The sequence below is a fragment of the Poecilia formosa genome, unplaced genomic scaffold (genome assembly GCF_000485575.1).
Source record: "Poecilia formosa unplaced genomic scaffold, Poecilia_formosa-5.1.2 Scaffold17, whole genome shotgun sequence".
Lineage (NCBI taxonomy): Eukaryota > Metazoa > Chordata > Actinopteri > Cyprinodontiformes > Poeciliidae > Poecilia > Poecilia formosa.
The window spans coordinates 3,087,908-3,114,477 of NW_006799956.1; the positions used below are offsets into that span (position 1 = coordinate 3,087,908).

General features: G+C 38.8%; 2 protein-coding genes and 1 long non-coding RNA gene across 5 annotated transcripts; 1 reads left to right on the forward strand and 2 right to left on the reverse strand.

The window, feature by feature from the left end:
* Positions 1-211: 211 nt before the first annotated feature.
* Positions 212-26,570, reverse strand: LOC103134504 (pulmonary surfactant-associated protein D-like). 2 transcript variants are annotated; one of them, XM_007546775.2, is made up of 8 exons: positions 4,736-4,784; positions 4,325-4,445; positions 2,466-2,528; positions 2,223-2,309; positions 1,916-2,074; positions 1,498-1,578; positions 1,231-1,293; positions 212-948 (listed from the first exon to the last, which is right to left on the reverse strand). In XM_007546775.2, the coding sequence occupies exons 2-8, from the start codon at positions 4,434-4,436 to the stop codon at positions 566-568; spliced, it is 948 nt and encodes a 315-aa protein (XP_007546837.1). In that variant the 5' UTR covers positions 4,437-4,445; positions 4,736-4,784; the 3' UTR covers positions 212-565. The 2 variants fall into 2 exon arrangements, with proteins under 2 accessions (XP_007546837.1, XP_016524328.1); XM_016668842.1 differs by lacking the exons at positions 4,325-4,445; positions 4,736-4,784 and adding an exon at positions 26,315-26,570 and having other exon boundaries at positions 2,223-2,327.
* Positions 10,297-12,430, forward strand: LOC103134506 (uncharacterized). Of its 2 annotated transcripts, XR_475843.2 has the most exons (3): positions 10,297-10,469; positions 10,549-11,229; positions 12,345-12,430. It is a non-coding gene; the product is annotated as an uncharacterized LOC103134506 (long non-coding RNA). The 2 variants fall into 2 exon arrangements; XR_475842.2 differs by lacking the exon at positions 12,345-12,430 and having other exon boundaries at positions 10,549-11,263.
* On the reverse strand, positions 12,239-15,769 carry LOC103134505 (uncharacterized). Its single transcript, XM_007546776.2, has 3 exons — positions 13,797-15,769; positions 13,005-13,175; positions 12,239-12,577 (listed from the first exon to the last, which is right to left on the reverse strand). The coding sequence occupies exons 1-3, from the start codon at positions 14,164-14,166 to the stop codon at positions 12,270-12,272; spliced, it is 849 nt and encodes a 282-aa protein (XP_007546838.1). The 5' UTR covers positions 14,167-15,769; the 3' UTR covers positions 12,239-12,269.

Sequence of the window (26,570 nt, forward strand, 5' to 3'; positions counted from 1 at the left end):
TAACATCCACAGAGCAAGCAAAACTAAACAAAAACAATATTTCCATGACATATTTGATTGTTAAAACCCAGAGTGAAATATTGTTGGAGTTCATTCGTTTCTGTCTCTGAGCTCCGGTCCGTTCTGTCTCTGGTTAAGGTCCGTTAACCAGTTTCAGGACCCGACCAGAACCCCTGAGGGTAAATTACCTTGAGAAATAATGAGATTTGGTTATATATGACAGCAGGCTTTAATTCCGAAAAATGATCAAATGTTACAAGCCACACATGTCATACAAAAAAGGAACAGATACAGAGTGACATTCACCGTCCAGCGCTGGGTCACACTTAGCTCACCTTATGGATAGAACAAAGTGGGGCAAAGACTGAAGCACGAGTTTAGCTTTTTATTTTTCTCTGCAATCTGTACCCTCCCTAGGATAGTCTAAAATAGTTTCAGTCTGTTTACGTATGACTGCCGGCAGACACAGACATGGTTATGTAAGCTGCAGCATGTGCGTGTAAGCAGTTAAAAGAGACAGAGGAAAAGACAGAACCTACAACAGTATACAGTTAAACAGACTTGTTTAGATCTGACAGACAACGTAAGCATACAGGAAGCATTCCTTTGTCACTTCCCAGAAGCCGTTCTCTGACACCATGGTGCAGCCTACATCCTGGACGGACGAATCTGGCTGCCCGGCTCCCCATTTGGTAAAGGTCAGAGGTCGATTATTCGCATCAAGAGTGAAATTTCCCTGTGCTTTTTCCTTGTTGACGTTGATCCAGACGGTTTTGTATGGGTCGCTGAACACTTCAGTCAGAGCACTGTTTTCCTCTTCGCTCTGAGGTAAAGCCAACTCCAACCCTCGCTGGGAGCAGAACTCCACTGCCTTCTCGAAACGCTGTCTCTCCTTGTCGGACACAAAGTATTTCTCACCGACCTTTCGGACAAAGCTGTAAGTTATAGCTAAAGGAAAGAAACACATTTTTTAAAAAATAGTTTTAACATCAAAATGCCAATAGATGAAAAAATAAACAGGAGCAAGAGGCAAAAACATATTAGGTGTTTTACTGAAAACACCTACATTTAAATAGGCTGCTCATCCTTTGATTAAACATTTTAAGACTATAGCCCTTTTTATTGTTGAGTTAAATAGCTTAACGCATGACTTGATTTGGTTTAATGAGTACTAATGAAATCTACTCTGCTCCACAATGCATTACAGTAGATCTTAATACTGAGACTTACCCAGCTCTAACTTGGTCAGTTGCTGCTGTATGGCCTTGATGTCAGGACAACTGCAGCTAACACCTAGATCAAAACAGATTACAGTGTTTTTTTATTTTTATATCTCTCAAAAGTTAATAAAGCAGTTGAGAAGACGATTTTTCTGTTAATAGTAATTATAAATCTGACAGTCTGAGGCTTAAAGGTGCATTTTATGGTTTTTGTGGAAGGCGTTCCAAGCACAAACAATTCAAAGCAGACTGCAAAACAGCACAAAATATGTTAAACCTGGCTCTCCGGGTGGCCCTTGTGGTCCAGCCGGGCCCGTTTTCCCAGGTGGTCCAGCTGGTCCTGCCGGTCCCGGTGGTCCTTGGAATGGACCGCACAAATAAAACAAAAGAAAAATAAAACAACTACATCATTATTGCCAACAAACATTAAGGGGAAATATTGGTCAGCTTCTCCAGCCATTCAATATTTACAGACTTTAAATCAAATTCAAAAGAACTTTATCGATCCCAAAGGGAAATTAAACTAAATGTGATTTTGTCTCAGGTAATGACATAAAGACAGCTGCCTTACTCTACCAAATGGTATTTGGACATTTTGGACCACTGTTTCAAACCCAGATTTAGAACCATCTCAACAAGTTCAAGTAACTTATGGTTTATGACGATACGAGGAACAGCCTTGACCCTTTTCATACCTATTTCAGACAGTCCAGGTGCTCCTGGTGGTCCTGCTGGTCCTGCTGGCCCGTCCCGTCCTGTCATTCCTCTCGGTCCTGCCGGTCCAGTTGTTCCTGGTAGCCCTATTGGACCTCTTAGTCCAGGTGGCCCCGGTAGGCCTCGTGGTCCTACCGGTCCTGGGCCAAAAGCAACAACAACGAAGCAAAAAGCAGGGGGAAAAAAGGACACAACAGAGTAAAACTTGGGTTATCTGAAGAACACAGGATTACAACAGCAAAGCATTCACCGCTTAAAACTTTATAGATATCACCAGAAAAAACGTACCTGGGAGAGATTCTCCAGGTGGTCCTGTTTTTCCTGCCGGTCCTTGTGGTCCCGTTAAACCAGCTAGTCCTCTTTCTCCAGGTGGTCCTATTGGTCCAGGAAGTCCCGGTAGACATGAGTGAAAAGAGGGGAGAAAAAAAAACTAAACAATAAAATTAAAAAATAAAATGTGGGTTGCCTGAAACACACAGAACTACAACAGTTATCCATTCATTGGTCGAAAACAGATAGATGTCACCAGACCTTGTTCTCCTCTTGGTCCAGGAGGTCCTTGCATTCCAGGTAATCCAGGAAGTCCTGGAAATCCTGAATAGGGAAGAAAGAGGAGAAAAAACTGAACAAGAAACAAGAAAAGTGTAAATGAATGAACACTTTATAAGTCTACAAAGTGCTTCAGATGCACTGCTCCCAATATTCTTTCTAAACTGGTATTTTTTTATTTATTTGCTTCTGTGAGAAAATATCTGTTCAAAGGACAATTCGAACAAAAAACATGGATATAGTAATGCCGCTGTAGGATTATTACTTAGCTGTTGAAATGCAGATGGAAGAAGGTTTCTACGTACGGGCAGCGAAGGTTAATGTTTCACTTTTTCTTTTACATTTATTAGATTCTCTTTAAGCACATAAACTGTAATAAAATAACCAGCATCACTTAACAACATAATTTCTAGTCAGATAAGAGATGTGAACAAAGAAAAAATGTAAGCTAAACATCTGTACTGGACAGATGCAGACCCTGTCTGGTTTTAAGAGATACTAGTGATGTTCTTTTTCCATTTTTTCCCTTTAGCTGATAAAAAATGCTCAATTATTCCAGATATTTTCTTCTTATTTTAGAACTTTTGTCTAGATTTCTTAAATTAGTGTAAAACTGACTATTCTCTAAGAGTGTTTTCACACCTGACAGTCAGGTTTGATTAGGAACCAAAACTGCAACACTGTGTCAAATGAACCAAACAGAAACATCTATTTCCCTCCTCACCTGTGGTGGCGCTGCACCAAGAACCACAGAAAAGAAGATGACATGAAAACCTTTGAAGAAGACACAAGCGCAACTTCCTTCTTCACAAAATGTGAACAAAAATGAAGTGGCGTCTGACTTGAGCTGTTCTAGGATTTTTCTGATGTCTTTAGCAAAAGACCATGAACCATTTTCCCATCTCGCCCTGAATGCCCTGTGCTATAGTCCACTTACTTATTTTGGATCGGTCTCCGACATTCACATGTGCACTAGAACCGCACCAGAGTTCACTTCAAGGATCCGAGACCGAGGTTTTATACAGACCAGAGTTTGCTTTTCTGGTCTGCATCAGTTTGATGGTGTGTTCACATTTCCCCCAAACGAACTTAGACAAACAGACCAGAGTTCAATTAAGGAAAACAAAACAGGGCTGGTGTGAATGCACCTTACGTCAAAAACTGTAATTTTAATAATTTGTTTTAGTTTTATATTTTTTTAAACCAGACGGCTTTACTGTTTCTCCATTTAAGACATCAAAAATGTTCAACCTTTAATGTTTCCTCTATGTCGCTTTGCTACACAAAGGAAATCTTTTGGTTTTGCTTTAGCTAGATGCTGTAGCAATATGTGAATTCAATGGCCTTTAAAAGGTTAAAATGTGCATTTCAAGTTGAACTATTTTTCATATTTTTTTATAATAAGCTCTTCGTATTGGAGTCGTTTTAAAAGACTGACATTTTAGAGAAAAGATTGAATTTTAACTGAGATTTTAAGGCTTAAGGAGTCACATATAGGACTCACCTGTAGTGGCGCTGCACAGAGAACCATTGGTTTTAGGCAAGTTTTCAAATCGTTACATCGTTTCTACTTAAGTCTTATTTATAGATGAGTGTGAAGTTCAAAAACTGATGGTCATTCTAGTAAATTGCGTCAAACTTTACTGAAGGATTTTCTGACTCATCATTCTGTGTAAAGAACCTCCCAATAACATGGAAGATGTGGTTTCTCTTCCTTTTTTTTCTTCCTAAAGTAAGTTTAATGCCTTCTTGTCAATCTGACATTAGTTTTATCTACAGTTCTGTATTTTCTGACATATTTTACAGACATGGTCCTTTACAAGGAAAGTTTTGTCACTCACCTGGAGGTCCCATCGGTCCTCTGCTGCAATACGGAGGGTGAACACATGGATACTGACAATGGCCGATGTCTGTCACCAACAAAACGATTCCAAATAAGACGGGGAGCCTCATCTTGTCGGACTAAACTAACTAAAAACCCAAATCTCATTTGACATTATCGAGAATAAAGCGAGCCACGCGCTAACGGACCTGGTTGCGAGAGCCCACATGTACTCTTGTTTAAAACTCTGAAGCTGCTTTATGTCTTAGCAACAATATACAACAGTTTCTCTGCTGTATATTGATTTTTCAATGATTATTTACAACACAGTTTCTCTGTTGTATATTGATTTTTCAATGATTATTTATCATTGGAAAATAATGAATAATAAAACCGTAGTAAACAAACATAGAAATCAGAATAAAAGAACTTACTGTATTTGATATGCTGCCACCTAGTCCTGCCAAAGAGTAATGACTAAGATCAAGTTTGAGCTCGTATAAAGAAGGAAGGAACCGTAAAAAAAAGGTGATTTCATTCTATGGGACTTTTTATACTATTTTCATCTTTTTTGGGGACAGAGGGTGGGTGATGTCATGCTCTATATTTTCTACTGTTCCATTTTTGTTGATTTCCTAATTTGGTTAAATACAAGATGCAGCGGGGAAAACATTCAGCAAATGACGCGGAACCTGCAAACCCAGAATAGATCCCAAAATGCGGCTTTCAAATGGTTATTTCATCGATTGCATAAAAAGAAATCAAAGTGGACTTCATGGCAATTTGTCTATTTTTATTGCAATCCCATTTTGTATTAAATGCCTTCATGTTTTATAAATATATGTAAAAAATTAAGGTACACAAAGTAGTTTCAACTACTTTGTCACCTTTACCATCAGGGGGACCCATCAGCTCACTGTGGCCCATGGGAACCATCAGGCAGAAAATACAGAAGAGAAAACAAATCCTCATCTTCTCAACGTAGTGTTGGATCCTGTGAAAAAACGTAGGCTAATATTTCTTACTTTCTTTCAATATGTTTTCTTTTAATGAAACAACCTTCATATTTGATAAATTCACCTAACAATAATATAACTGACTAATTAAAGTAGACGTTTGCAGTAAATTACATTCTGTTACTTGTTCACAAGACTGAGGTGAGAGAGGCTGGAAAGTGTCGTAGAAACCAGCAAATTAGATGGGATTTCTTCAGTCATATTTAGCAAAAAGCACAATTACTCCATGTTTTAAACATGTACAAACATGATGTTAACCAAAAATTCACAATGATTAAAAGGTAAAATAAAATACAAACAATAAACAGATCAAAATAAACACTGCCAAAATGTGACCATCCAGAAGGTGGTGCTGCTGTGCACCTAAAAATCCCACCACGTTATTCTGGTCGTTTTATAATTTTGAAATATTTTCATGTATAATTTATTTTATTTCTCCAAAAAAATTAAAAAATAATATTTTGTGTGCAGCTCGGCATGTTAATCTGCCTACATTTATAGTGCTTTCCTGAGGTTGGGATGGGAGTAGTAGTAGTGGCAAAGCGGAACCTTTGTTTGGGGGGCGTTGCTTTCTGGTTGGATTTGGGACGAAGTTCCGGTTTGCCTCAAACGCGACAGCCGTGATGGCCGTGACCATGGACATAATATAAGGATATGTATTTTTCTTATATTATGTCTATGGCCGTGACCATCAGGTGACCATCCTTTGATTTGTATTAGCTTACTGGCACATATTCTGTGACGTATCGCAGCAACGGACTGACCCGCTACGTGTTCATGTCCATGGTGACCATCATAGACATGAGTCACCATGGCCGTGACACCTGTGATTCTCTGGCTTTTCAAAATAAGAGGAACACCCGTGGGAGTGCTGAGGTTTTCTCACGACAAGAGAGACGGAGTGGCGTTGTTGTTGTGGGAAATTGAGGAAGCAGGGACGGCGTTTCATTTTAAGGCGCGTTCAGTGTTGAGTGAGCTGTTTGGCGAAACGCCTCTCTCTTATTTTGAAAGTCCGTCTGCTAATTAGCAGTCGTCTGTGACAGCTTTTGTTATGTGTCAATTTACAAATCCTTTAGTGTGGCTTATATCACAGTTGTTCTTGTACACAAAAATGAACTTTATGTAAAAATGCAGCTGCTATTTTAATAACTGGAGTTTAAGAAAATTAAACATACATTAAATTATGGTTGGTTTTAATTAAAGGTTTAATAGCAGGTTTAATAGCAGTACTAAATAAATGTATTTGATCAACAAAATTGGTTTAAATCTTACTAAAAATGAATATGATTTTATTTAAAAGGGCAGCATTATGTCTTTTCCAGGCACATAGTTCTATTTTATAGCACAGTCAAGTAACAATGATCATTTCAGTTATAAAAATGCTATATAAATCAAATATGACTTAAAAGAAATTTGATTTTGTAATTTCACATGTTTGGGTTTCTGTCTCTTTAAAAATTCCTCCTCTTTCTGAAACTCCACCTTCAGGAAGTCATCACAACATGGCTCCTCTATTAACCATTTAACATTTTTACCAGCGTTGCTCTGAGAAGTGGCTCCTATAATGAGCTCAGCAAATGTGCAGTTTCACCATCAGCTTATTGCTGCTGGCTAGCCTGAAGGAACTGAGTTGGGAGAGAATGAGGAAAAATATTAAACAAGGTAATAATTAAACCTTTTGGCCTACATTTGATGGAAATTAGTGCTCACAGATGCCCTCCAAATTGATACCTGTTAAAGCAGGGGAAGAATCCTTTTACTCTAAATAGCAGTCTAGTTTCTAAAATAAAATCAAATTCTCCTAGAAGGAACCCGGAACCTAATTTACCCTATGAATCCAGGGCAACTGGAATAAATGCTTTGAACTGTGTAGGAATCTTACATCTTAGGGATCAAATATTTATGACATTTCTACCACCAAGTGGAGAAATGATGGTATGAGAGAAAGAGTGAAGTATTAACATCAGAAAATATTTTCTCCATTTGTCTTAAGCACCTTTAACTTGCGTAATCATGCAGCTGGTTAGGTTCAAGTGACACTTTTTCTTCTGTAACTCCTAAAGATGTTTATGTATTCAAAACCAGAGTACGGTGGTGGCAGCATCAGACTGTGGGGCTGTTTTGCTGCACATGGGTCATCTATGTGGACAGTAACACTAACCATAGGCAACATTAAACTTAGCTTACAAAAACTTTTGATTCAAGGCAGAGATACCCAAAGCGGTAATTCTTTTGAGGAAGAAATTAACAGCTAAAGACTCTGGTGGATGCAGAAAGAGCCAGATTTAACGAGGAACACCAAGGAGCAAATGACTTGGAAAAAGAACTACATGACGCAAAACTCAAGCTAGAAAAACACGAGTTTAATGACAACAACGTTGGGGTATGCAGTGAGGCAAAAAAAAAAAAAAAGGATTGAATCCCAGAGAGGACATCCTGTCCTCTGAACTCCTCATGGAAAATAAAGCCCTCCAACATCAGTTAAGATCATCTCAAGAAAAAGAGGCAATTTTACAGAGAGAGATGCAGGAAAGTACGGCCGTATATCAAGAAGTTCTTGCTAAGCTTCAAAATGATATTATCAATCTGTCAGAACAGGTGGCAACGTTGCAGGAAGAGCTGGAAATAGAGATGACAGCTAACTCTCAAACAAATACAAACAAGAAGTTTTCTAAGATTGAAAAAGGTGAAAACACAGCACAGTGTACAGAACTGAAAAAGGCCATGGCACTGCTGAGAAAGACGTCTGCAGAGAAGGAGAGGCATCTCCAGGAAGAGCTTAAGAAGATGAAAGAGTCATACCAGGAACTTAACACCAACTATCAAACTAATGTACAACAAGCAGAGTCGTTAAAGAAAAAGCTAAGTGACAACGAAGAAGCTCATGCTGAACTGTTGAAGATGAACCAGACACTTTATGCGGCTCTAGAAGCTGAGAATGAGGCTCTTCGTCAACAACAGAAAGAGCTTGAGCAAGTCAAAGACGCAAATCTGGAAATGGTTCAGAAATATGAAGTTGATATTTTAGCCCTTAAAGAAGAAATACAAACAATGGAGCAGGAGCACAGGGATGAGAGAAATCGTCATGCTGAGGTTGAAATACAGAATGGTAAGAGAGCCAAATTTCTCCACGCCGAGAAGAACATGCTACAGAAAGAACTGGATGAAGTGAAACACAAGCTCTTTTTAGATGAAGTAAAATATAAAGAGCTGGATGCATCAACAGCTGAAATTGAACACTAACTGACACGCAATCATAAGCTCTCTGAGGAGCTAAAACAGAAGGATCAGGAGAATGACAAAGCAAAGGCTGCTCTCCCGGTAAAGAAGCCATTACTGAAAAAGCTTCGACATGCTCTGGGTTTGAGGAAACCGGAAAGATGGAAGAGTCAGGAACCAAACCAAGTCAGAAATGTATTTTTCTTATTTTTACATCAAGTACAAAAATTAAATCAGGATTTTCACTAACAACTAATACATTGACCCCATATGAGAATGGGTGCAGTATTAAATTTGATCCACATATTTTCACCATAAGTTTTCATCTAAACTTTTTAACACATCAAGTTGTTTTGTATCGTACGTTTTTATAAATCCCTGTAGCCACAGGCCACCTGTAATATTTATACTTATCTTCTACCCTCAATCATAGGGTAAAGACAAGTCTAAGATTTCACACAGAGGGTTTTATTCAAAGAACTAACTTTGTTAGAGGTAGAGGACCTCAGAAATGTGTATGTCAAAAATGATATAGCACTAGTGGGTGCTGTATCTCATGCCCCCAAACGGCATGGGATGTTGGCTCCATTAATTGCATGGAGATCTAGTCTTCAATAACTATAGAAAGCTGATAATTACTGATATCAGCTTTATCTATACAACATAAAGAGTCTTTCTAGCAGTTTAGGTTTTGTTGCATAAAAGCGCTGTTTTTATCAAAGAAATGATAAACCAAACATGAATTTCTTTATGTTCATTATAACTTAAGGGTAACGTTGGCAAAACGCCAGCTCGCGCTGGGAAAGTCCCGCGAGAGGAGGTGATTAGTAGGCCGTGATATATTAACTGTATCCATGTTTCAGGAGTTTTATTTTTGCTTTTATTTGAATAATATTCAGTTCAAATTGACTTGTTGATTCATAAAATGTGAGAATTGAGGTTAATTTGAAACAATGCTAAGCTAAATTCTGTATTTGTTTTGTCTTGTAATTCTATTTTTGATCAGTATTCAGTTAAAATCAGTGTACACTTTAATGCTTATGCCAGTGAATGTACAGCTAAATGCAGTAAAGCTTTAAAACAGTTGATTTATCCTGTTTGATACACATAAAGTGGTTGGCTTCATCTAAGGCTGCGTTCACACTGCAGCCTGAAGTGACCCAATTCCGATTTATTTATTTTTTTTGACGTAATGCGACCTGTATCTGATTGAACAGCACAGGTCGGATTCTTTTTCGAATGTGACCCATATCCGATACGTATCCGATTCAAATGCGACCTAACGTCCAGGTTGCATTCATCCGAACTGAACGTCACTGATGCTCAACAAATGTCACTATGCTGTTCCCTGACATGCACAAGCGGGAAGATAAACAACCATGACGGACTATATGAGGATTAAGTTGTTAATATGCTCCTCCGGCCAGACAACAACTTCAAATATGTAAGCTAAGCTCCACCGTTAGCAACCATGTTCACTCCCGCAAACACTGAGCACTTCTTCTTTTTATGGCAGTTGGCAGAACACTGAGAACGCTGACGCTATTGCGCCCTCTACTGCGCATGCGGGACACTTTCAGGTCGTTTGTCCGTTCACACCGCAGAACGCATACAGGTCGCATTTACTGGCAGTGTGAACGGCCCCAGCAAAAAAATCGGAATTGGGTCACTTCAGACTGCAGTGTGAACGCAGCCTAAGTGAAGGATAGAAATGTGAATAGTGTAATGTGTGAGGTTTGTTATTTTGCCAACCTCAGGTTGGCAAAACAGATGGTTTCAGACCAGAGGTTGAGCCGAGGACAGCTTACGTTGAGCGGCTAGAGCAGAACCTGGAAACTAGCAACATTGGTGAAGAACAGCACGTACAAGTTTGTGATTAGAAACTTGTAAGAAAAAACACTGATAGACAACAACATGTCAGTGGAAGATGTAAGTCATCTCAGCATGTTGCAGTTTTCTACAGACGTATTTAGGCTCTCTAGATTAAATGCTTGTTTTTGTTTCACAGAGCAAAAGCTGCAGGAGTCTGGACAGACGGGAAGAGGAAGGAGAAGAGGGAAGCAGCTCCAAGCTGAGGAAACCTCACTGCTGTGATCAGTGTGACAGGAGTTCTTCTGCCGCATGGATTATGAAACATCTACGTATCCACACTGGAGAGAAACCTTTCCTCTGAGACGTTTGTGGAATGAGCTTTATTCGTCTGTCGTCTCTTAAGTGTCATCGGCTGATCCACACTGGAGAGAGATCTTATGTCTCTAGCCATTGTAGCAAGAGATTTGCAAAGTCTGGAAATTTGAAAAGTCAGCAGAGAATTCACACGGGCTGCAGCCTGTGTGGAGAGAGTTTGGCAGCTTTAAAGTGTCACCAACACGTCCACACAGAAGAAAAGCCAATCACCCGTGAGCAGTATGGAAAGAGTTTTGCTTTGTCAAACTATTTGAAGAGTCATCAAACTACCCACACAGCTTCATGTCTGTGGCTGCTGCAGCAAAAGTTTCAAAATGCTGGGGCATTTGAAAGCACATCAGATAATCCACATGAGAGAAGCCGTAAAGCTGTGACCGATGCGGATGATGCTTCAGTCAGTCAGGAACTTAGAAAGCACATCAGAGAACCCATGATGGAGAGACAGGACAACCTGATCCATCTCCGTCTCCTGTTTCCTCTTGATATTTCACTAACACAAATGGTGAAAACTTTTAATTAAATTCACTTGCATGCAATTTATGGTGTGAAATTTTCTTTCAGATTCCAGACTAAACGACAATACCATCTGCATTTACTGCATTATAATATCCAGTTGTTGTTGCAATATGTTGTGAATGATATATGACCCAGCCTTACTCTGTAGCATCATAAACTGTGTATGTTTGAGTACAGTGATGCTCCAAGTTTCTATCATGAGGAGCCTACACACACACACACACACACACACACACACACAGACAGACAGAAAATGTGTGATCATGTTCTTGAGCTCCTCCACTGCTGGTGGTTAGCGAATGCTAGTCTAAATCATTTCAATACAAATAGATGCTAATGATTTGATACATTCCATGGAAGTTCAGAACAAAACTCCACATTTACAACCCCACCCACTTCACCTTCGAGAGCATTCACTCTTATCTCCACACCCATTAACAACCAATATCTGGAAAGTCTGCAAGCTATACAAGTTGATGACCTGACCTATTTGCACATTCACCATCCAATGGCATTGCAGGAATGAGCAATAAGACCTACCAACTATGTAAATACAGTCGTTCAAGAAACGACATGTTTGCAGGTTTGCTTTTGTTAAGCTAACTTTGCAACAGTTAACCTTACAGGTCTAAGCTCTCAATCGTCACAGAACAAAGGTTAAAACAGAATCCAGTTGAAAGCTTGACACCCTTTTCGACTCTCATATTGAGGAAAACCAAACCAGCGGATACATTACCGTGATCTAACTTGCATGTTGGGTTGTTTTAAATAGCTCTTCTTATTACTTTAAGCTGAGTTATTTCAAGGTTTGGTTTGCTAAGTAATGCTCACATTTGGATGCAGTCAGTGGAAATTAATGTGAAGTGTCAATGAGAATATCACTGGTTTTAAAGTCGTTTGATATAAAGAAAAACGTCCAATACAAACAATTTTGGTTTGAGTACTTTCAATCCCCCAGGAAAAGTTTAAATTGTGGAAGAACAGACTTAAAGCACAGATTTGAAGCACAGCATTTATTCTTCACTTTTAAATGTCGGCATTTTCCTTGGCATCATTATCAACATTTACAGTTGAATGCTGTCCGTCTTGTCGCTCCCTTAGGATTGCAACCATGTCCCCCAGCAGGCCAAGGCAGGCCGTGTAGAAATGGGACGCCTGTCTCAGCTCCTCTCTACGGAGGGCAACCATCTGGCGATTAGTGGCCGCTTCCTCTCTTCGGATGGCCGCTTCTTCCCGGAGGATTTCCATCCATGAGCTGTGGTGCCGCTCACGCTGCTGCCGGTTCTCCACTTCCTCATTCACGTCTGACACGCCCCCCCTTCTTCGTCTCTTCCCTGGGGAAAGAGATTTAATAAGTATTAAAGCACAGTTACAGTGATTTAAAAACAACTATATATCTGAATATGAGTAGTTAATCACTACTAGACATAATAAAATGCTAACAGTGATTGACAGTGGAATGGAGCTAGAAATGTTGATTTCTAAACTACTTTGGTTGAAACTGAAAGTTAAAATTAATGGATAGAAAGGTGAATATGTTTTTATTTTCTTAGATAACATAAAAAATGCAGTTACTTTTTGACAGCACAACTTTCCAAACGGAAGCCACAGCTCATAACAGTTTAAAGAGCTGATATCTGTCTTTGTCTGTTTTTAAAATCACATTACCCACAGGATAATGAAATGCAAAACCAATGGTTTGTGGTGATAAGGATGTCTAATAATGTCTTCCATCAAAGCAGACAGATGAACCGTGCTCACCGGAGCGGCAGCGCTGGCTGGAGCGGCGGCGCTGGCTGGACGGCAGCGGTGTCCAGCCAGCGCTGGGAGGAGCATCTGAGGAAGTAGAGGTGCTGGAAGAACTGGGATCCGAAAGAAATGACGGGAAATCGTCCGCATCGGTTTCAGTCTCTGCACCACAGGGGAGAGATCCTGTGCAGAAAGCAAACCAGTTAAACACAATTCACTCCCATTTAAGGATGCAGAGATCAGTTCAAGCTCAACAACCTGTTATTTTACCGTGTTAATCCAGCTTTGATTGACTTCAGTTTACAGTTACTGAAATTATATGAGTTAAAATACAAGAAATTACTCAAGTTAGAGTAAAAAGGTATTTGGTAAAAAGTCTACTCAAGTACTGAGTAACTGATGAAATGATCAGTCATTTGATATTTAAAAATGACAACATCAGATGGACCGAGTTAAGTGGACATTTTGGTATTCTAAGGACCAAAATGCAGTAATACATAACAAAAAATAACAAAATCAGGCTAAAAAATATTTCCAAATCAGATTCTTTCAGTAAAAAACTGATGAAACTTTAACATTTGTTTTTCATTCAGTGGGTAGAAAATCCAGAAATTTTACTCAAGTAAGAGTAGAGACACTTCATAATAAAAATACTCTAGTAAAAGTAAACAGTACATGGTAGTAAAAATACTCCTAAACGTAATTAATTGTTCTCAAACAAGCTACTAAAGTACATGTAATTGGGAAAATGCAACTAGTTACTACTCAACCTTTATATGGAAGCAGAGATGAATAAAACCTTACCATTGCAGATGTCCTCCAGCAGCGAGGTGTCGCTGTCCACGTTTTCCTCCTCTCCACAACTTGCAGGGCGATGGCCATGAATATCGTCCATTAGGTCGAACCGCTGCCTCCGGTTTTGGTTGGACCCGCTCTGCCCGTTGTCGTCTTTCATGTTTTTGTAGTCGGTTTTTAGCTTTTCCACCTTTTCCCAGCACTGTTGGGATGTACTGTGATATCCAGCGCCGGTCATCCTTTCCGCTACCTCAACAAAAACACTTTCGTTTTCAGTCGCTTCATCTAGCTGGTGTTGAATATTGCAGTCCTCAATAATTGACAGAAAAGTCTGCACCTCATTGCTGCACGGATTACACGTAGGTTGGGACGACTCCATTGCTACTCTCTCTCTTCTTGCTACGAGTTTGAGAAAAGGCCGTTTTTCTTCTCTTTATGCTTGGATCTGACCACGCCCATGACCAATCAGTGAAGAGGTGCAAAGCTTGCAACCCCCCATTCGGCCTTACAGACCCTTCTCAGAGCAGGGACCGAAAAATCAAGAACCTGGCTGGAAAAAACGGCAGCGAAACCGGGTCCAGGAGAGCCAGTGGAAAAGTGGCAAAATACTCAAAGTTCTGTCCCTTCAGTTTAGGAAATTGAAAAGCCAAATGCAATTAAAAAAGTTTTCACATGTAAACCCGGATGGCACACTCAGTCAGTCATAAAGACAAACCTAAATTGAAAATGAAGCCAGTTTTCTGCATGGCCATGGACATAGCATGTCTTCAGCCACCGCAGCATCCCCGTTGGGGCAGAGGGACGAAATGCCTGAACAGAACAATCAAAAGGGTAAAGCAGCATAAAGCATAGCTACTGCGCTAACTACGGAGTGTAATAAATATATGGGTGTTAAAGAACAAGAAATCAACCGTTAAAACAGCAACAATTCAATTCAGGTCATCACCAGAAAAACGATTAGAATGTTTTCTCAGCCTGCACTTAAATGGAGATCCCCAGTTCATGTTCTGCTTATAAAACGCAGTGATCACACTGTCCCATTGTTCTTCTGCATCAGACATGTCGACTGTGAGAACGGCCTGGGCTTTCAGAGAAACCTGTTCATCAGCTCTTCTTTATTCATCCAGGTTTTCTTTGAACAACTGGCATGCTTTTTGGGGGTCTGCTTCATTGGCCCGTATTGAAGCTGTAATTTACAATGAAGAAGGTAAATTGTAGGCTTTCCAAATGGCATACTAACAGCTCATTTTACTAGCTAAGATATCTAGCTAACGTGTTTCACCACTAACAGTTTCATATCCCTGAAGATTAATGAAATATATCAGCTGTAAGCACTTGGAATTGTGATCTCTGTTTTTCTTTAACTCATTTGACAGCAGTTCCTTTTACAACATTTAAAATTTTCATCACAACAGTAATTATGCATAAACTATTGTGACACCGTCAACGTCCCCATGCGATTGTTGGTTCGTCTTTTGCCTCTTGACTGATCAATATTAAACATTTTCAGAAACTGCCTGATGTGGAAAGGACAAAGTCTTTTGTTTAAATATTTTCCAGTAATTACATTTATAAATGTCTCAGTAAAATAAAGAAGGTATACCGTGCACTAATGCTATTGATTTGTTTCTAACAATTATAAATGTGTCAGGAAAATGTTACTCAGCGAAGTGAACGTGTGACTTCGTAGACCATACATGACAACGTAGTAAACGCTTTTTTGAGCATCAACTGTCTTTTTTTTTTATTTAAATGCTTGAATTTGTATCTTGGGAACATTCTTTGTCTAACCATTCATGCTAATTAAGGTAAATAAAATGGTCTATAAAATTCAGGACAAGCCTGGCTATAACTGCACCAAGAGATAAGTAAAAGATTTTAGATCAGTTTTGACAATACAGATATCATGTTTCCACATCCATGTAACTAACAAAACAACAAGACTAAAGGAGAAATCAGTTAATAAAATAATCCCTGGTAGTAGGGTTGGGAATAATTTAAATTTTGTTGATTCAGATTTTGATTCTGCATCTTGTTGGATTCCCATTTGTCAGCACCAGGCTATGGAGGACCAAAACCGACATAATAAGAAATAAAACAATAAATATATATCCGACATATATAAATAAAATAATAAATATATAAATAAAAGAATAAATATATATCCAACATAATAAGAAATAAAAGAAATATATAAATAGAAGAAATATATATCTGACATAATAAGAAATAAAAGAAAAAAACTAGGAAATTTCTTAAGAAATTTAATTGGGGCCTGCCAAAGTGTGCCCGTCAATTGAACCCAGCATTCTGATGCTAAAACTTAGCATTAGTGCTAAAGTAAGATACAATGTCCTCAATAGCATGTGGAGAGTCACAAGCATGTTGAGTAACATGGACTTACTCCATTCAATATCTTAAAATTAGCGTATAAGCTAAAATTAGCCAAAATGCTAATTGTTGTTCAAAAAACAAAAGATTTCTTCTCCTCTTTTGAAATACTACTTAACTTACAATAAGTACTACTCAACAAGAATTGTGCAGTTATGTTTTCCGAAAAAGGAAAAGTTTTCCTTTTTTTTTTTACCATCCATGGTGGTAAATATATTATAAAACAGACATTCAATACAAAAGCAAAAGTCTGATTTACACTATGGAGCAGTTCAACACCAGAAAAAAGCACTCATCTCAACACCAAATTAATTATTGTTTATAAAACATAAGCTCTTTTGAAATACTGTTTATCTGTTTAGACACAAGAAATTTAGTTGGTAAATTTTGCAAAAGTAAAAGTCAGATGTTTACTTTGTGACACTTTGCTACCAGAAAACGTGTTGATCTCTTAGCAACTGATTAACAACAAATATTGTTATTGTTCAAAAAACATAAGACTTCTGCTCTTTTGAAGTGCTACTTATGGTAAAGCATAGGAAGCAAGGCAGTGCATCAGCATTAACCTTAGAATTAGCCTTAGCTAAGTGCTAATTAGCAGTTGCTAATTAGTGCTATCATTAGCCTTAGCATTAGTCTTAGCATTAGCCTTAGCAGTGCATTAGAAGTAGCCTTTTCCCTAAAATAAGCTTTTAGGAATTTTTCTTATTTATTAGACGTGTTTAGCACACTGAATGGAGGAAGTCAATGAAAGACAAGATGTTAGTGATACCTCACATGCTGTGTGCATTTGCAAATTGCAATCTTACTTTTTCATGATTCTTTTGGAGGAATGGCTTCTTCCTCACTGAGTGGCCTTTCTGCTTGTGTTTGTACAGGACATGTGCCACTGTGAGTAAAGCCTAGGGATGGACATTTATCATATTGTTTATCATTTATTGTGAAAAATTCATCATGATAAGAATTTTGAATTATTTTTGTCTCAATAATTTTCAGTCATTGATGGCAAACCTCCCCCTCATACACAAAACTGATAGTATTATTGGACTTTATTTTTTCTATTTTCACCACAGTATTTTCCATGAGAGACCAATAAATAAAAGTAAAATTGAAAATATGATTAAGTGCAGTTGCTGTGTTCAGTAATCACACTTTTTTTGTTTAGTTAATGGCATCCTGAAGAACCCTATTTCAAATAGAAATGGAGGGCTGGAGGACATTGTATGAGGCCATTAATGAGCGTGTGGTAGAAAGAAACAGTTTTATTCAGTTCAGATTTTTTGTATGTCCAACAGTTATGAGTGAGAGAGAGAGGTAAAATTAAGAGACCAATTAGCCTAAACACTTAAACAACTTCCTTTTAACAGGAAGACAATCCAGCTTAGAGAGACTGGTCATATTCTATGACCAGTTAAAAATTAAGACGACTAAGAAGACAGAAAATAAAGAAACACTAGGGCTGGAAAACATTGCATGAGGCCATTTAAGGAGTGTGTGCTAAAAAGAAACACATTAAGAATCTGAAATAGATAAATTCATATTCTTTGTGAACAGTCAGTGAGTGAGATATAGAAGTAAGATCAAGAGATCAATTAACCTAATCACTTTTTTTTTCCTGAAGGAAAAACCAGAGCACCCGGAGAAAACCTATGCATTTAGTTTAAAGAGTGTGTCTGTTATGAAATGCGGGTGATGGTGGTGAGAGAGAACGCAGCAAACCCAGGTAGGAGATGAGTGATTGTGGTGTATTCTCTCTGAGAGAGCACTAGGAGGTGGAGACTCAGAGAAAGTGCTAGGAGACTCAGAGGGAGCACTAGGAAACTCAGAGGGAGCACTAGGAGACTCAGAGAAAGTGCTAGGAGACTCAGGGAGCACTAGGAGACTCAGAGGGAGCACTAGGAAACTCAGAGGGAGCACTAGGAAACTCAGAGGGAGCACTAGAAAACTCAGAGGGAGCACTAGGAGACTCAGAGAAAGTGCTAGGAGACTCAGGGAGCACTTGGAGACTCAGGCGGAGCACTAGGAGACTCAGGGAAGCGCGAGGAAACTCAGGGAGCACTAGGGGACTCAGAGAGAACAGTAGGAGACTCAGAGGGAGCACTAGGAGACTCAGAGGGAACACTAAGAAACTAAGGGGAACACTAAGAGGTGAGGACTCAGAGGAAGCACTAGGAGACTCAAAGAGAGCTCTAGGGTACTCAGAGAGAGCAGTAGGAGACTCAGAGAGAGCAGTAGGAGACTGAGAGGGAGCACTAGGAAACTCAGGGAATTACTTAGAGGTGGAGACTCAGAGAAAGCTCTAGGAGACTCAGAGGGAGCACTAGGAGACTCAGAGGGAGCACTAGGAGTCTCAGGGGGACCACTAGGAGACTCAGAGGGAGCACTAGGTAACTCAGAGAAAGCTCTAGGAGACTCAAAGAAAGCACTGGGGGAGTTCCCACATCAGCAGAGAAACATAGTCCCTCCATCATGTCCTGGGTCTTCCCTTTGGCCGTCTCTTGGTGGGACGTGCCTGAAATACCTCACTCACCAGGGAGGCATCCAGGAGGCATCCTAACCAGATTTTCCAGCTCAAGAACATGGCCTCGGATTTGGAGGCACTGATCCTCATCCCGGCCACTTTGCACTTGGCTGCGAATCGCTCCAGTAGAGCTGTAGATCATGACCTGATGAACGCAGTAGGACCACATCTTCCGCAAAAAGCAGATGATGTGATCTTAAGGCCACCAAATCGGATCCCCTCAACACCTTGGCTGTGCCTAAAAATTCTGTCAATAAAAATATTGAACAGAATTAGTGACAAAGCGGCCTTGGCGGAGTCCAACTCTCACCAGAAACGAACCCGAGTTACTGCCGGGAATGAGGACCAGACACTGATACCGGAGCTTCTGTAGCTCAGGATCAGACCACCAAGGTCTCCCATCTTTAGCTGCCATTCCCTTTGTCTCTCCCACAGGTAGTGAACCCGTGTGAAGAGGGAATCGCGTTTAACCCCTATACCGTTATCTACTGTGGCACTCTGGGCTGCTCATTTTTCTCCCCTCAGTTTCCGTGGAAGAAACCTTCCTGCCTGCCGATGTATAAGGCCGCATTTCAGGCTTCCTTTTGCTGGGGGTTGTTGGCTTCAGCTTTGCTTGTGTCGTGAAGCTTTCATCATTAAAGGCTGCCTCTACCTTTCCTTCCCGCAGAACCAGAATTCTTTGATTACGTATTGAGTTTGTTTTTGGTAGCTGCGGTTTATTTTCCTGGATCGGTGGTAGAGGTTTGAGTTGTTTAGCGTTTGTTTGTGTTTCAACTTTACTTTGATCATTAGGTCCTTTCAAAGCAATTTCATCTTCTACCTTAGCCCCTTTGCGCTTGATGGTTTCCTTCAAATTCTCATGTTGCATCTTCTCACTCCAGTACAATTCTGTCATCTTACGCACTTGGCTGGTGACTTCTTTAATGTGATGTTGATCTCTCTACCTGGTTTCGGATAGTAACTTTAGCTGATAATTTAAGGATTTATTTTCTTTCTTCAGGTCTCTCCAATCATATTCTGTGTGGGCTAAACTTTGTTTCACAGCCAGAGCCTCTTTCTGTTGCTGTAAGTCTAATAGCTTGGAGGTCTCAGCCTGCTGCTCCATGAGTTTATTCACCTCCTGTTCTTTTTTCGCCAGACTTTCTTTTAATGTCCTGTTTCGCTTTTTCTCCACAGTTAATGTGTGTGAGGGTTCTCACATTAACCAGCCAGAGAGACGCTGAATGGAATTCAAAAAATAATCTTAATTTATTACAAAAAAGTTCAAAAATAATCAAACAATGAATAATTGGGCCCAAAACTGAGGTCAACATAACAAACTACAACTCAGGTGGTAACACAAAGAACACAAGCACAAAACTGACCTAACAAACAAGACATGAGGGGAACTTAAATAGTGGCTGATCAGACCACTGCTGACACACAAGGGGTAATTTAAACATGCAAAAACTTAAACAAATACAATTCCAAATCTTTAAATTAAACAAACATTAGACTGAAACTACCAAACAGAAGAAACATTAAAGAAATGGTCAAATTAAATTAAAGAAAACCAAATTTCCCCGTCCCCTGGCAAACAAATGGAACGGCCCGCTGAGGAGGTTTTGCCAGCCATATAAGGACGTCAATTAGCCGGAGCTCTTCTGTGACCCTCCAGCAGCTCCAAAGGAAACTGGTAACTCAAAACAAAGAAATTAATTTGTTGCTTTTAACAAAAATATAAAGAACTGACAAATAAAGTTAACTAAATGTGTGCACTGCAAATAGTTAACTAAAAGGTCAGACTAATGAAAATAATTTTTAATAAAAATCTAAACTATTCACTAATTGATGTCTAAATTAATGTAAAGGATAAAACAAACAAAATGATTACCATTCAGGTCTGTGTGACAGTAGGGTCAGCTGTCACAATGCGCATGAAGATAAATCGACCCTTGCCTTAAACTCTTGCTTAGTTCTTTCTATGGCTTCCTCCATTGGGGTTCTGGGAAGTTTCTTCTCAAGAATTTTATTTTCTTTCTCTGCCTCTTTCAAATACTTTTCCAGAGCTTTTACCCTGGCTTCAAGAAGTCTGCACTTCTCTTTTTCTTTCAAAAGCTCATTATTCTTCATGCCGATTTCGTCAATTTTTCGGGACACCTCAGCCTCAAGTCTCTTCACTTCACTTTGTTGCTTTTCAACCTTTGCTTGGTATGCTGTGATTTCAGACACCGTTTGCCGTTTTTCTGCCTCAATCTTCTCAACCTGCAGTTTTGAGTCCCTCTCGAGGTTTTTTAAAGAGGCTTGAAGCTCTTTAACTTTATTTTTGTAGTCTTTTATCTCAGACAACAACTGAGTCCTGTGGGAACTCCGGATCTCTACCTCATGTTGTGACTTTGGGATTTGCTGACGTTCCAGGTATTTGTTTTGCTTGAGAGACCAGTTTAGGTCTTTGGTTAGTGAATTGATTTTCTCATTTAGAAGCTCAATTTGTACATGAGCTTTTTCCAAATTCTCCTGCAGTACGTTCTCCTTAATCAGCAATGCAGATTTTTCTTTAATCCTTTGCAAAAAATCCATAACCACAAGAGCCAATTCATCTCTTGTCATTTGTCTAATTTGGGACTTTGTTAATGAATCAGCGTCAATTTGTGACATTTTGACTGTCCAACCAATGTTGGACAGTCAAAATCTTTCCGGTCTGCTTTCCAGGAGACCGGAAAACAAAGCCTTTCCAGTCTCCTGGCTGTTTCTACTTTAACAGCCAAACAGCCAAATCTTACAAGCACATATACTTTTTATACAGTAACTTGAGTGAGGAGTCAGTAGTCACTCCTAGTCACTTGTTTCTTACTCCTGCTGAGTAAGAAACAAAGGGGTTACAGAATGACATGAACGTTATATGACACAACAGGTGATTATTATTAGAAAATAAAGAAAGTGTAATAAACTGAATAACTGGAATTATTGTACAGGGTCTTAATCATGAAATGGATAAATGCCAAAAATCAAATAGGACAAACTACTACACAGCAGAGTTGCATTCTTTGTCTCAACCATTTTCACAGAGTTGAACAGAAGTGACATTTCTTTTAGTTAAGATCAAAGATTGGGGTTAATTTGCGTGTTTTTTTTTTTTTACATTTGTGTAATAATATTTGGCCGTAATGATCAGGTTATTAATGATATATTACAATTTTGTGTCCAAAATATAAATGCCAAATTTAATATTGCTGTAAGTTAAAGTTGGAATATTTAAATTATTAGTCAGCAACCAATTATGAAGATCCTTCCAAAATTTAGATGCATAACTGAAAGAAAATGATAAATGTTGCAAAGGTTCTACGTCAAAAGGCAGAGTCATTTGCCTCAATATAAAATTTTAGTCTGAAGTAGTATTCTTTACATGGATAAATATTAACTAATATTTTATAATTAATTTCCTTTGTTTTGGGGGTTAAAGGGAAATTTAAATAGCTGCATCACATTTTTTTCATGCACTAAAAGAAAATTCTTTAAGTAAATTTCTTCTTTTCAAGAGGGAAGGGAAAGTCTTTTGGATAATGACTGTTCTTAAAATTTACTGTTGCAGTTTTTGTCTATAAAAATGTAGTCTTGGATAAACAGTGGGTAAAGCCATGGTACTGAGACTGTATAAAATAACGAACCTTGTACTGTGTTAATCAAAGCCTGACAGATAGCTTTAATTACAGCTCGAAATTCTTTTTTAGTGCAGGTAAAATTATATTTATGCTGGAATTCTTCAAAGTTCAAAATTTTCCTTCTGTCATCCATGAAATGTTGAACAGGCCATTCTTCAAAATAAAAGGATTTTTTTTCTTTATTAAGATGCATCTATTATTCCAAATAGGAGTGTTATGGGGGTAAAGGTTATGCTTAAAGATTAATTTCCAATATTGAAGGACTTGTTGGTAAAATTTGGTGAAGTTCAACTGGAAGTTTATTAATTTCAAAGTCACATTTTAAAAGGAATTCTACCCCACCAAAGATTAAAAAGATTTTAGCAGGGAGGCTAAACCAAAAGCTCTCGGAATGTTTCAGAAAGTTTTGTAACCATCGAAGTTTTAAGCAACTGTTTACCGAGTCAAAATCAATTGCATTGAGGCCTGCTTCTTCTAGTGATCTTATAATATCTTTTCTAATGTAGTGATGTTTGTTTTTCCAAATGACATTAAAATGATTTTGATTAACTTTTTAATTATTTTATAGGAAATTTCTAAGTAATAAGATGGATAAATGAGTCTTGATAGACTTTCCATTTTTGAGAGTAAAATCCTTCCAAATATTTAAAGGTCTCTTTGTAGCCATGTGTTTAAAAAAGTTTTATTTTTTAATAAAATGTTTTCTAGGTTGGCAGTTGATCTAAATGTAATATCTTTGTATTGCTGGGCTCAGGCATCGATGATATGTTGTAGTTCCAACCTTCAGTCATTGTAGTTCTAAAGAGCAATTCAACTGTCAACTGTTTCTATCCTTATGAGATCTCGCTGTCGGTCTGCAGGACCTTGACAAAAAAAACAATAAGCCCTAGAAAAATTTTGAAAACATTTTACGGGAGAAGGCATGTGTATCTATGTCATGACCGACTTTGAGACCAATAGGGACCAATAGGGACTTTGAGACCAATAAAATAAATATCGCTAGTTAAAGTCAGAAATCCACTGTGCTGTGTGTGTGTGTGTGTGTGTGTGTGTGTGTGTGTGTGTGTCAGACAGATCCTTTGAAAAAAAATCCTATCCTTATGAAACATCCTGCCTCGTTTTTTGCTATTTATGTCGCCATTTCAACTCCAAATCCCACTAAAAGTAGTAGCTCCCTCCTTGGGATCAAGCTGAATGTTTTGATACCACTTTTGTGGGGGTGCACAGAGCACACAGCCGTACGAGTCGCATTAAGGGTGACGGAAGAAGAATAAATAAGTTTACTAGAAAATTCCTGAAGAAATTTAAATGGGGCCTGCCAAAGTGTGCCCGTCGGTTTGGACCCAGCGTTCTGATGCTAAAAATTAGCATTGCTAAAGAAAGCTTCAATGCAGTCAATAACCTGTGATGAGTCAGAAGCATGTGGACTAAGCTGTACTTGTACCATTCAGTATGTTAAAATTAATGCATAAACTAATATTTGACAAAATGCTAATGTTAGCATGAAGACTATCAGTAGCATGTGGGGCATCACTAGCATGTTCTATGTCATTGACTTACTCCATTCAGTATACTAAACATGGCAAATAAGTAAGAAAATCAACTAATAGGTTATTTTAGGTAAAAGGCTAATGCGTGCAAGGCAGTGCACTAGTGGGCGGCAGTGAAATGGTAATGTTTGTGCTAATGTCACTATCCTGAGAAAAAAAGCGTAAAAAAAAGTTTAATATTATTGCACTGCCATAGGCGGTGCACTGACGTGAGGTGAGTATGCAGGCTTTTATTTTGAAACTTTCAGTAAGATTCATTTGAAATGGCAACACTAATCTCATGTGTAACAGAGGATTTTTTTAAAAGCTATCTAATGCAAGAAAGAGCAATTACATGATATAAAAATTGTCAAGGCTTTTATTTTGAAATTTTTCATAAGCTTCATTTGAAATGGCCACACTAATTCCATGTGTAATAGTGATTGGGTTAAATCAGTTATATAATGCACAAAGCACAAGTAGTTCAGAATACCAGCCAACTCCTCCTCTATAGTAACAGACAGTTCCGCCATGTTGTAGTTCTGACATGCTGCTCAGGCCTCTGTTTTAACTGAGTCTTGGCCATAGATAGAACTACAGTTATGGCAGTTATGGCTGCTGGTTTGTAGTCCAAACCAGCAGCTCTGCCTTTCTCTGTATTCTGTTGCTATAGCGATCGATGCTCAGCCAACTGCCCTGTGTGTGTGAGACAGACAGCTGGAGAAGGATTTCTATCTTGAGTTTTAATGAAAAAAGCAGTCCGAACAACTGTTTCCCGTTCAGGATCCGTAAGGCCGATCCAAAAACCGTTTGAAGCATATGAGAGGGCTATTTGTCGTCTCCGATAGTACCGCGATTCATATCTGTAGGTCACTCACAGAAATAGCAGCAATAAGAGAAACATGGTGTGCGCTGAGCTCAGAAATTTTTCAGAAAAGTCTGAAAATGAATGGTTGAGTGCCTGAAGGTACCCTGTCATATGATTTCACTCTGAAGCACCTTGACAGAAAACCGTAAGCCCTAGAGAAATTTTGAAAACATTTTACCAGAGCAGGCATTCAGTGCGATTTCATGACCAACTTTCATACCAATAGTACAAGTTTTGCGGCCATGAGAGCGATTTCAAAATCATTTTGGGGTCAAAATTCCACTCTTTTTCTCACTCTAAAAAAGCGGCAGTTGGTGTCAGTTAAGTGTAACTGACACTTAACTGACACTTTCCAACTGCCGAACAAAGGTTCGGCAGTTGGAAATTTCGCTCGTTTTTCGCTTTTTACGTCGCCATCGTAACTCGATAAAAGTGATAGCCGCACGATTTGATACCACTTTTGTGGGTGTGCACGCAGCGGTACGAGCCACATAAACGGTGGTGGAAGAATAAATATAGAAGAAAAAATAAAGAGACGGGTGTAGAACATGCAATGCATGGAGGCAGTGACTGCTCTTCCCTATGCATTGCTATAGGCAGGCCCCAATTATAAATAAAGGAATAAATATATATTTTGATAAGAATTAAAAGCATAAATATATATTTAGTTTTTCCTTTTCCTTACACATGAGTTTCCGTCAAGAAAAATTGTGTTTTTTGTTTTTGTTTTTTTTTGCTTTGCCTTTTTTTGCTTTACCCTTTTCTGCTCGCTGTATTTCTGTTCGCTGTTTTTCCGTTTGCTGTATTTCTGCTGCATCGTTANGATTTACACTATGGAGCAGTTCAACACCAGAAAAAAGCACTCATCTCAACACCAAATTAATTATTGTTTATAAAACATAAGCTCTTTTGAAATACCGTTTATCTGTTTAGACACAAGAAATTTAGTTGGTAAATTTTACAAAAGTAAAAGTCAGATGTTTACTTTGTGGCACTTTGCTACCAGAAAACGTGTTGATCTCTTAGCAACTGATTAACAACAAATATTGTTATTGTTCAAAAAACATAAGACTTCTGTTCTTTTGAAGTGCTACTTATGATAACAATGTATAGGAAGCAAGGCAGTGCATTAGCATTAACCTTAGAATTAGCCTTAGCTAAGTGCTAATTAGCAGTTGCTAATTAGTGCTATCATTAGCTTTATCATTAGTCTTAGCATTAGCCTTAGCAGTGCATTAGAAGTAGCCTTTTCCCTTTTTTTTGCTTTGCCTTTTTTTGCTTTACCCTTTTCTGCTCGCTGTATTTCTGTTCGCTGTTTTTCCGTTTGCTGTATTTCTGCTGCATCGTTATGTTAATGAGGAGAGCTGCCTTCTATGTCTACTATTGGCCAATAGAGCTTTGGAACCAACGTCACTGCGTCAGACGTTGTGGGGCGTTTAGGTGCAGTCGCTCGGTGCCGTCTTTGCAGTCCACAGACCAAAACAAACTTTATCCCGATGTTTTTATTGCGTTACCGTTCTGTATTTTCTGACATATTTTACAGACGTGGTCTTTACAAGGAAAGTTTTGTCACTCACCTGGAGGTCCCATCGGCCCTCTGCTGCAATATGGATGGTGAACACATGGATACTGACAATGGCCGATGTCTGTCACCAACAAAACGATTCCAAAATGAGACGGGGAGCCTCATCTTGTCGGACTTGCAGAACTGAAATATAGATAAAACACTGCTCAGACTTCAAACGTGCATCGGTGTGTACGTCTCATGTTTCTGTGTTATTTTCTTACAACTAAAAACCCAAATCTCATTTGACATTATCGAGAATAAAGCGA

Coding starts and splice junctions, on each gene's coding strand:
- LOC103134504 (XM_007546775.2), bottom strand. CDS start 4,436: ATGAGGCTCCCCGTCTTATTTGGAATCGTTTTGTTGGTGACAGACATC. Junction 1,579..1,915: donor ACCTGGACTGTCTGAAATAG/GTATGAAAAGGG, acceptor GTCCATTCCAAG/GACCACCGGGACCGGCAGGA. Junction 949..1,230: donor ACTGACCAAGTTAGAGCTGG/GTAAGTCTCAGT, acceptor TCTTTCCTTTAG/CTATAACTTACAGCTTTGTC.
- LOC103134505 (XM_007546776.2), bottom strand. CDS start 14,166: ATGGAGTCGTCCCAACCTACGTGTAATCCGTGCAGCAATGAGGTGCAG. Junction 13,176..13,796: donor GCTGGAGGACATCTGCAATG/GTAAGGTTTTAT, acceptor CTTTCTGCACAG/GATCTCTCCCCTGTGGTGCA. Junction 12,578..13,004: donor CAGCCAGCGCTGCCGCTCCG/GTGAGCACGGTT, acceptor CTCTTTCCCCAG/GGAAGAGACGAAGAAGGGGG.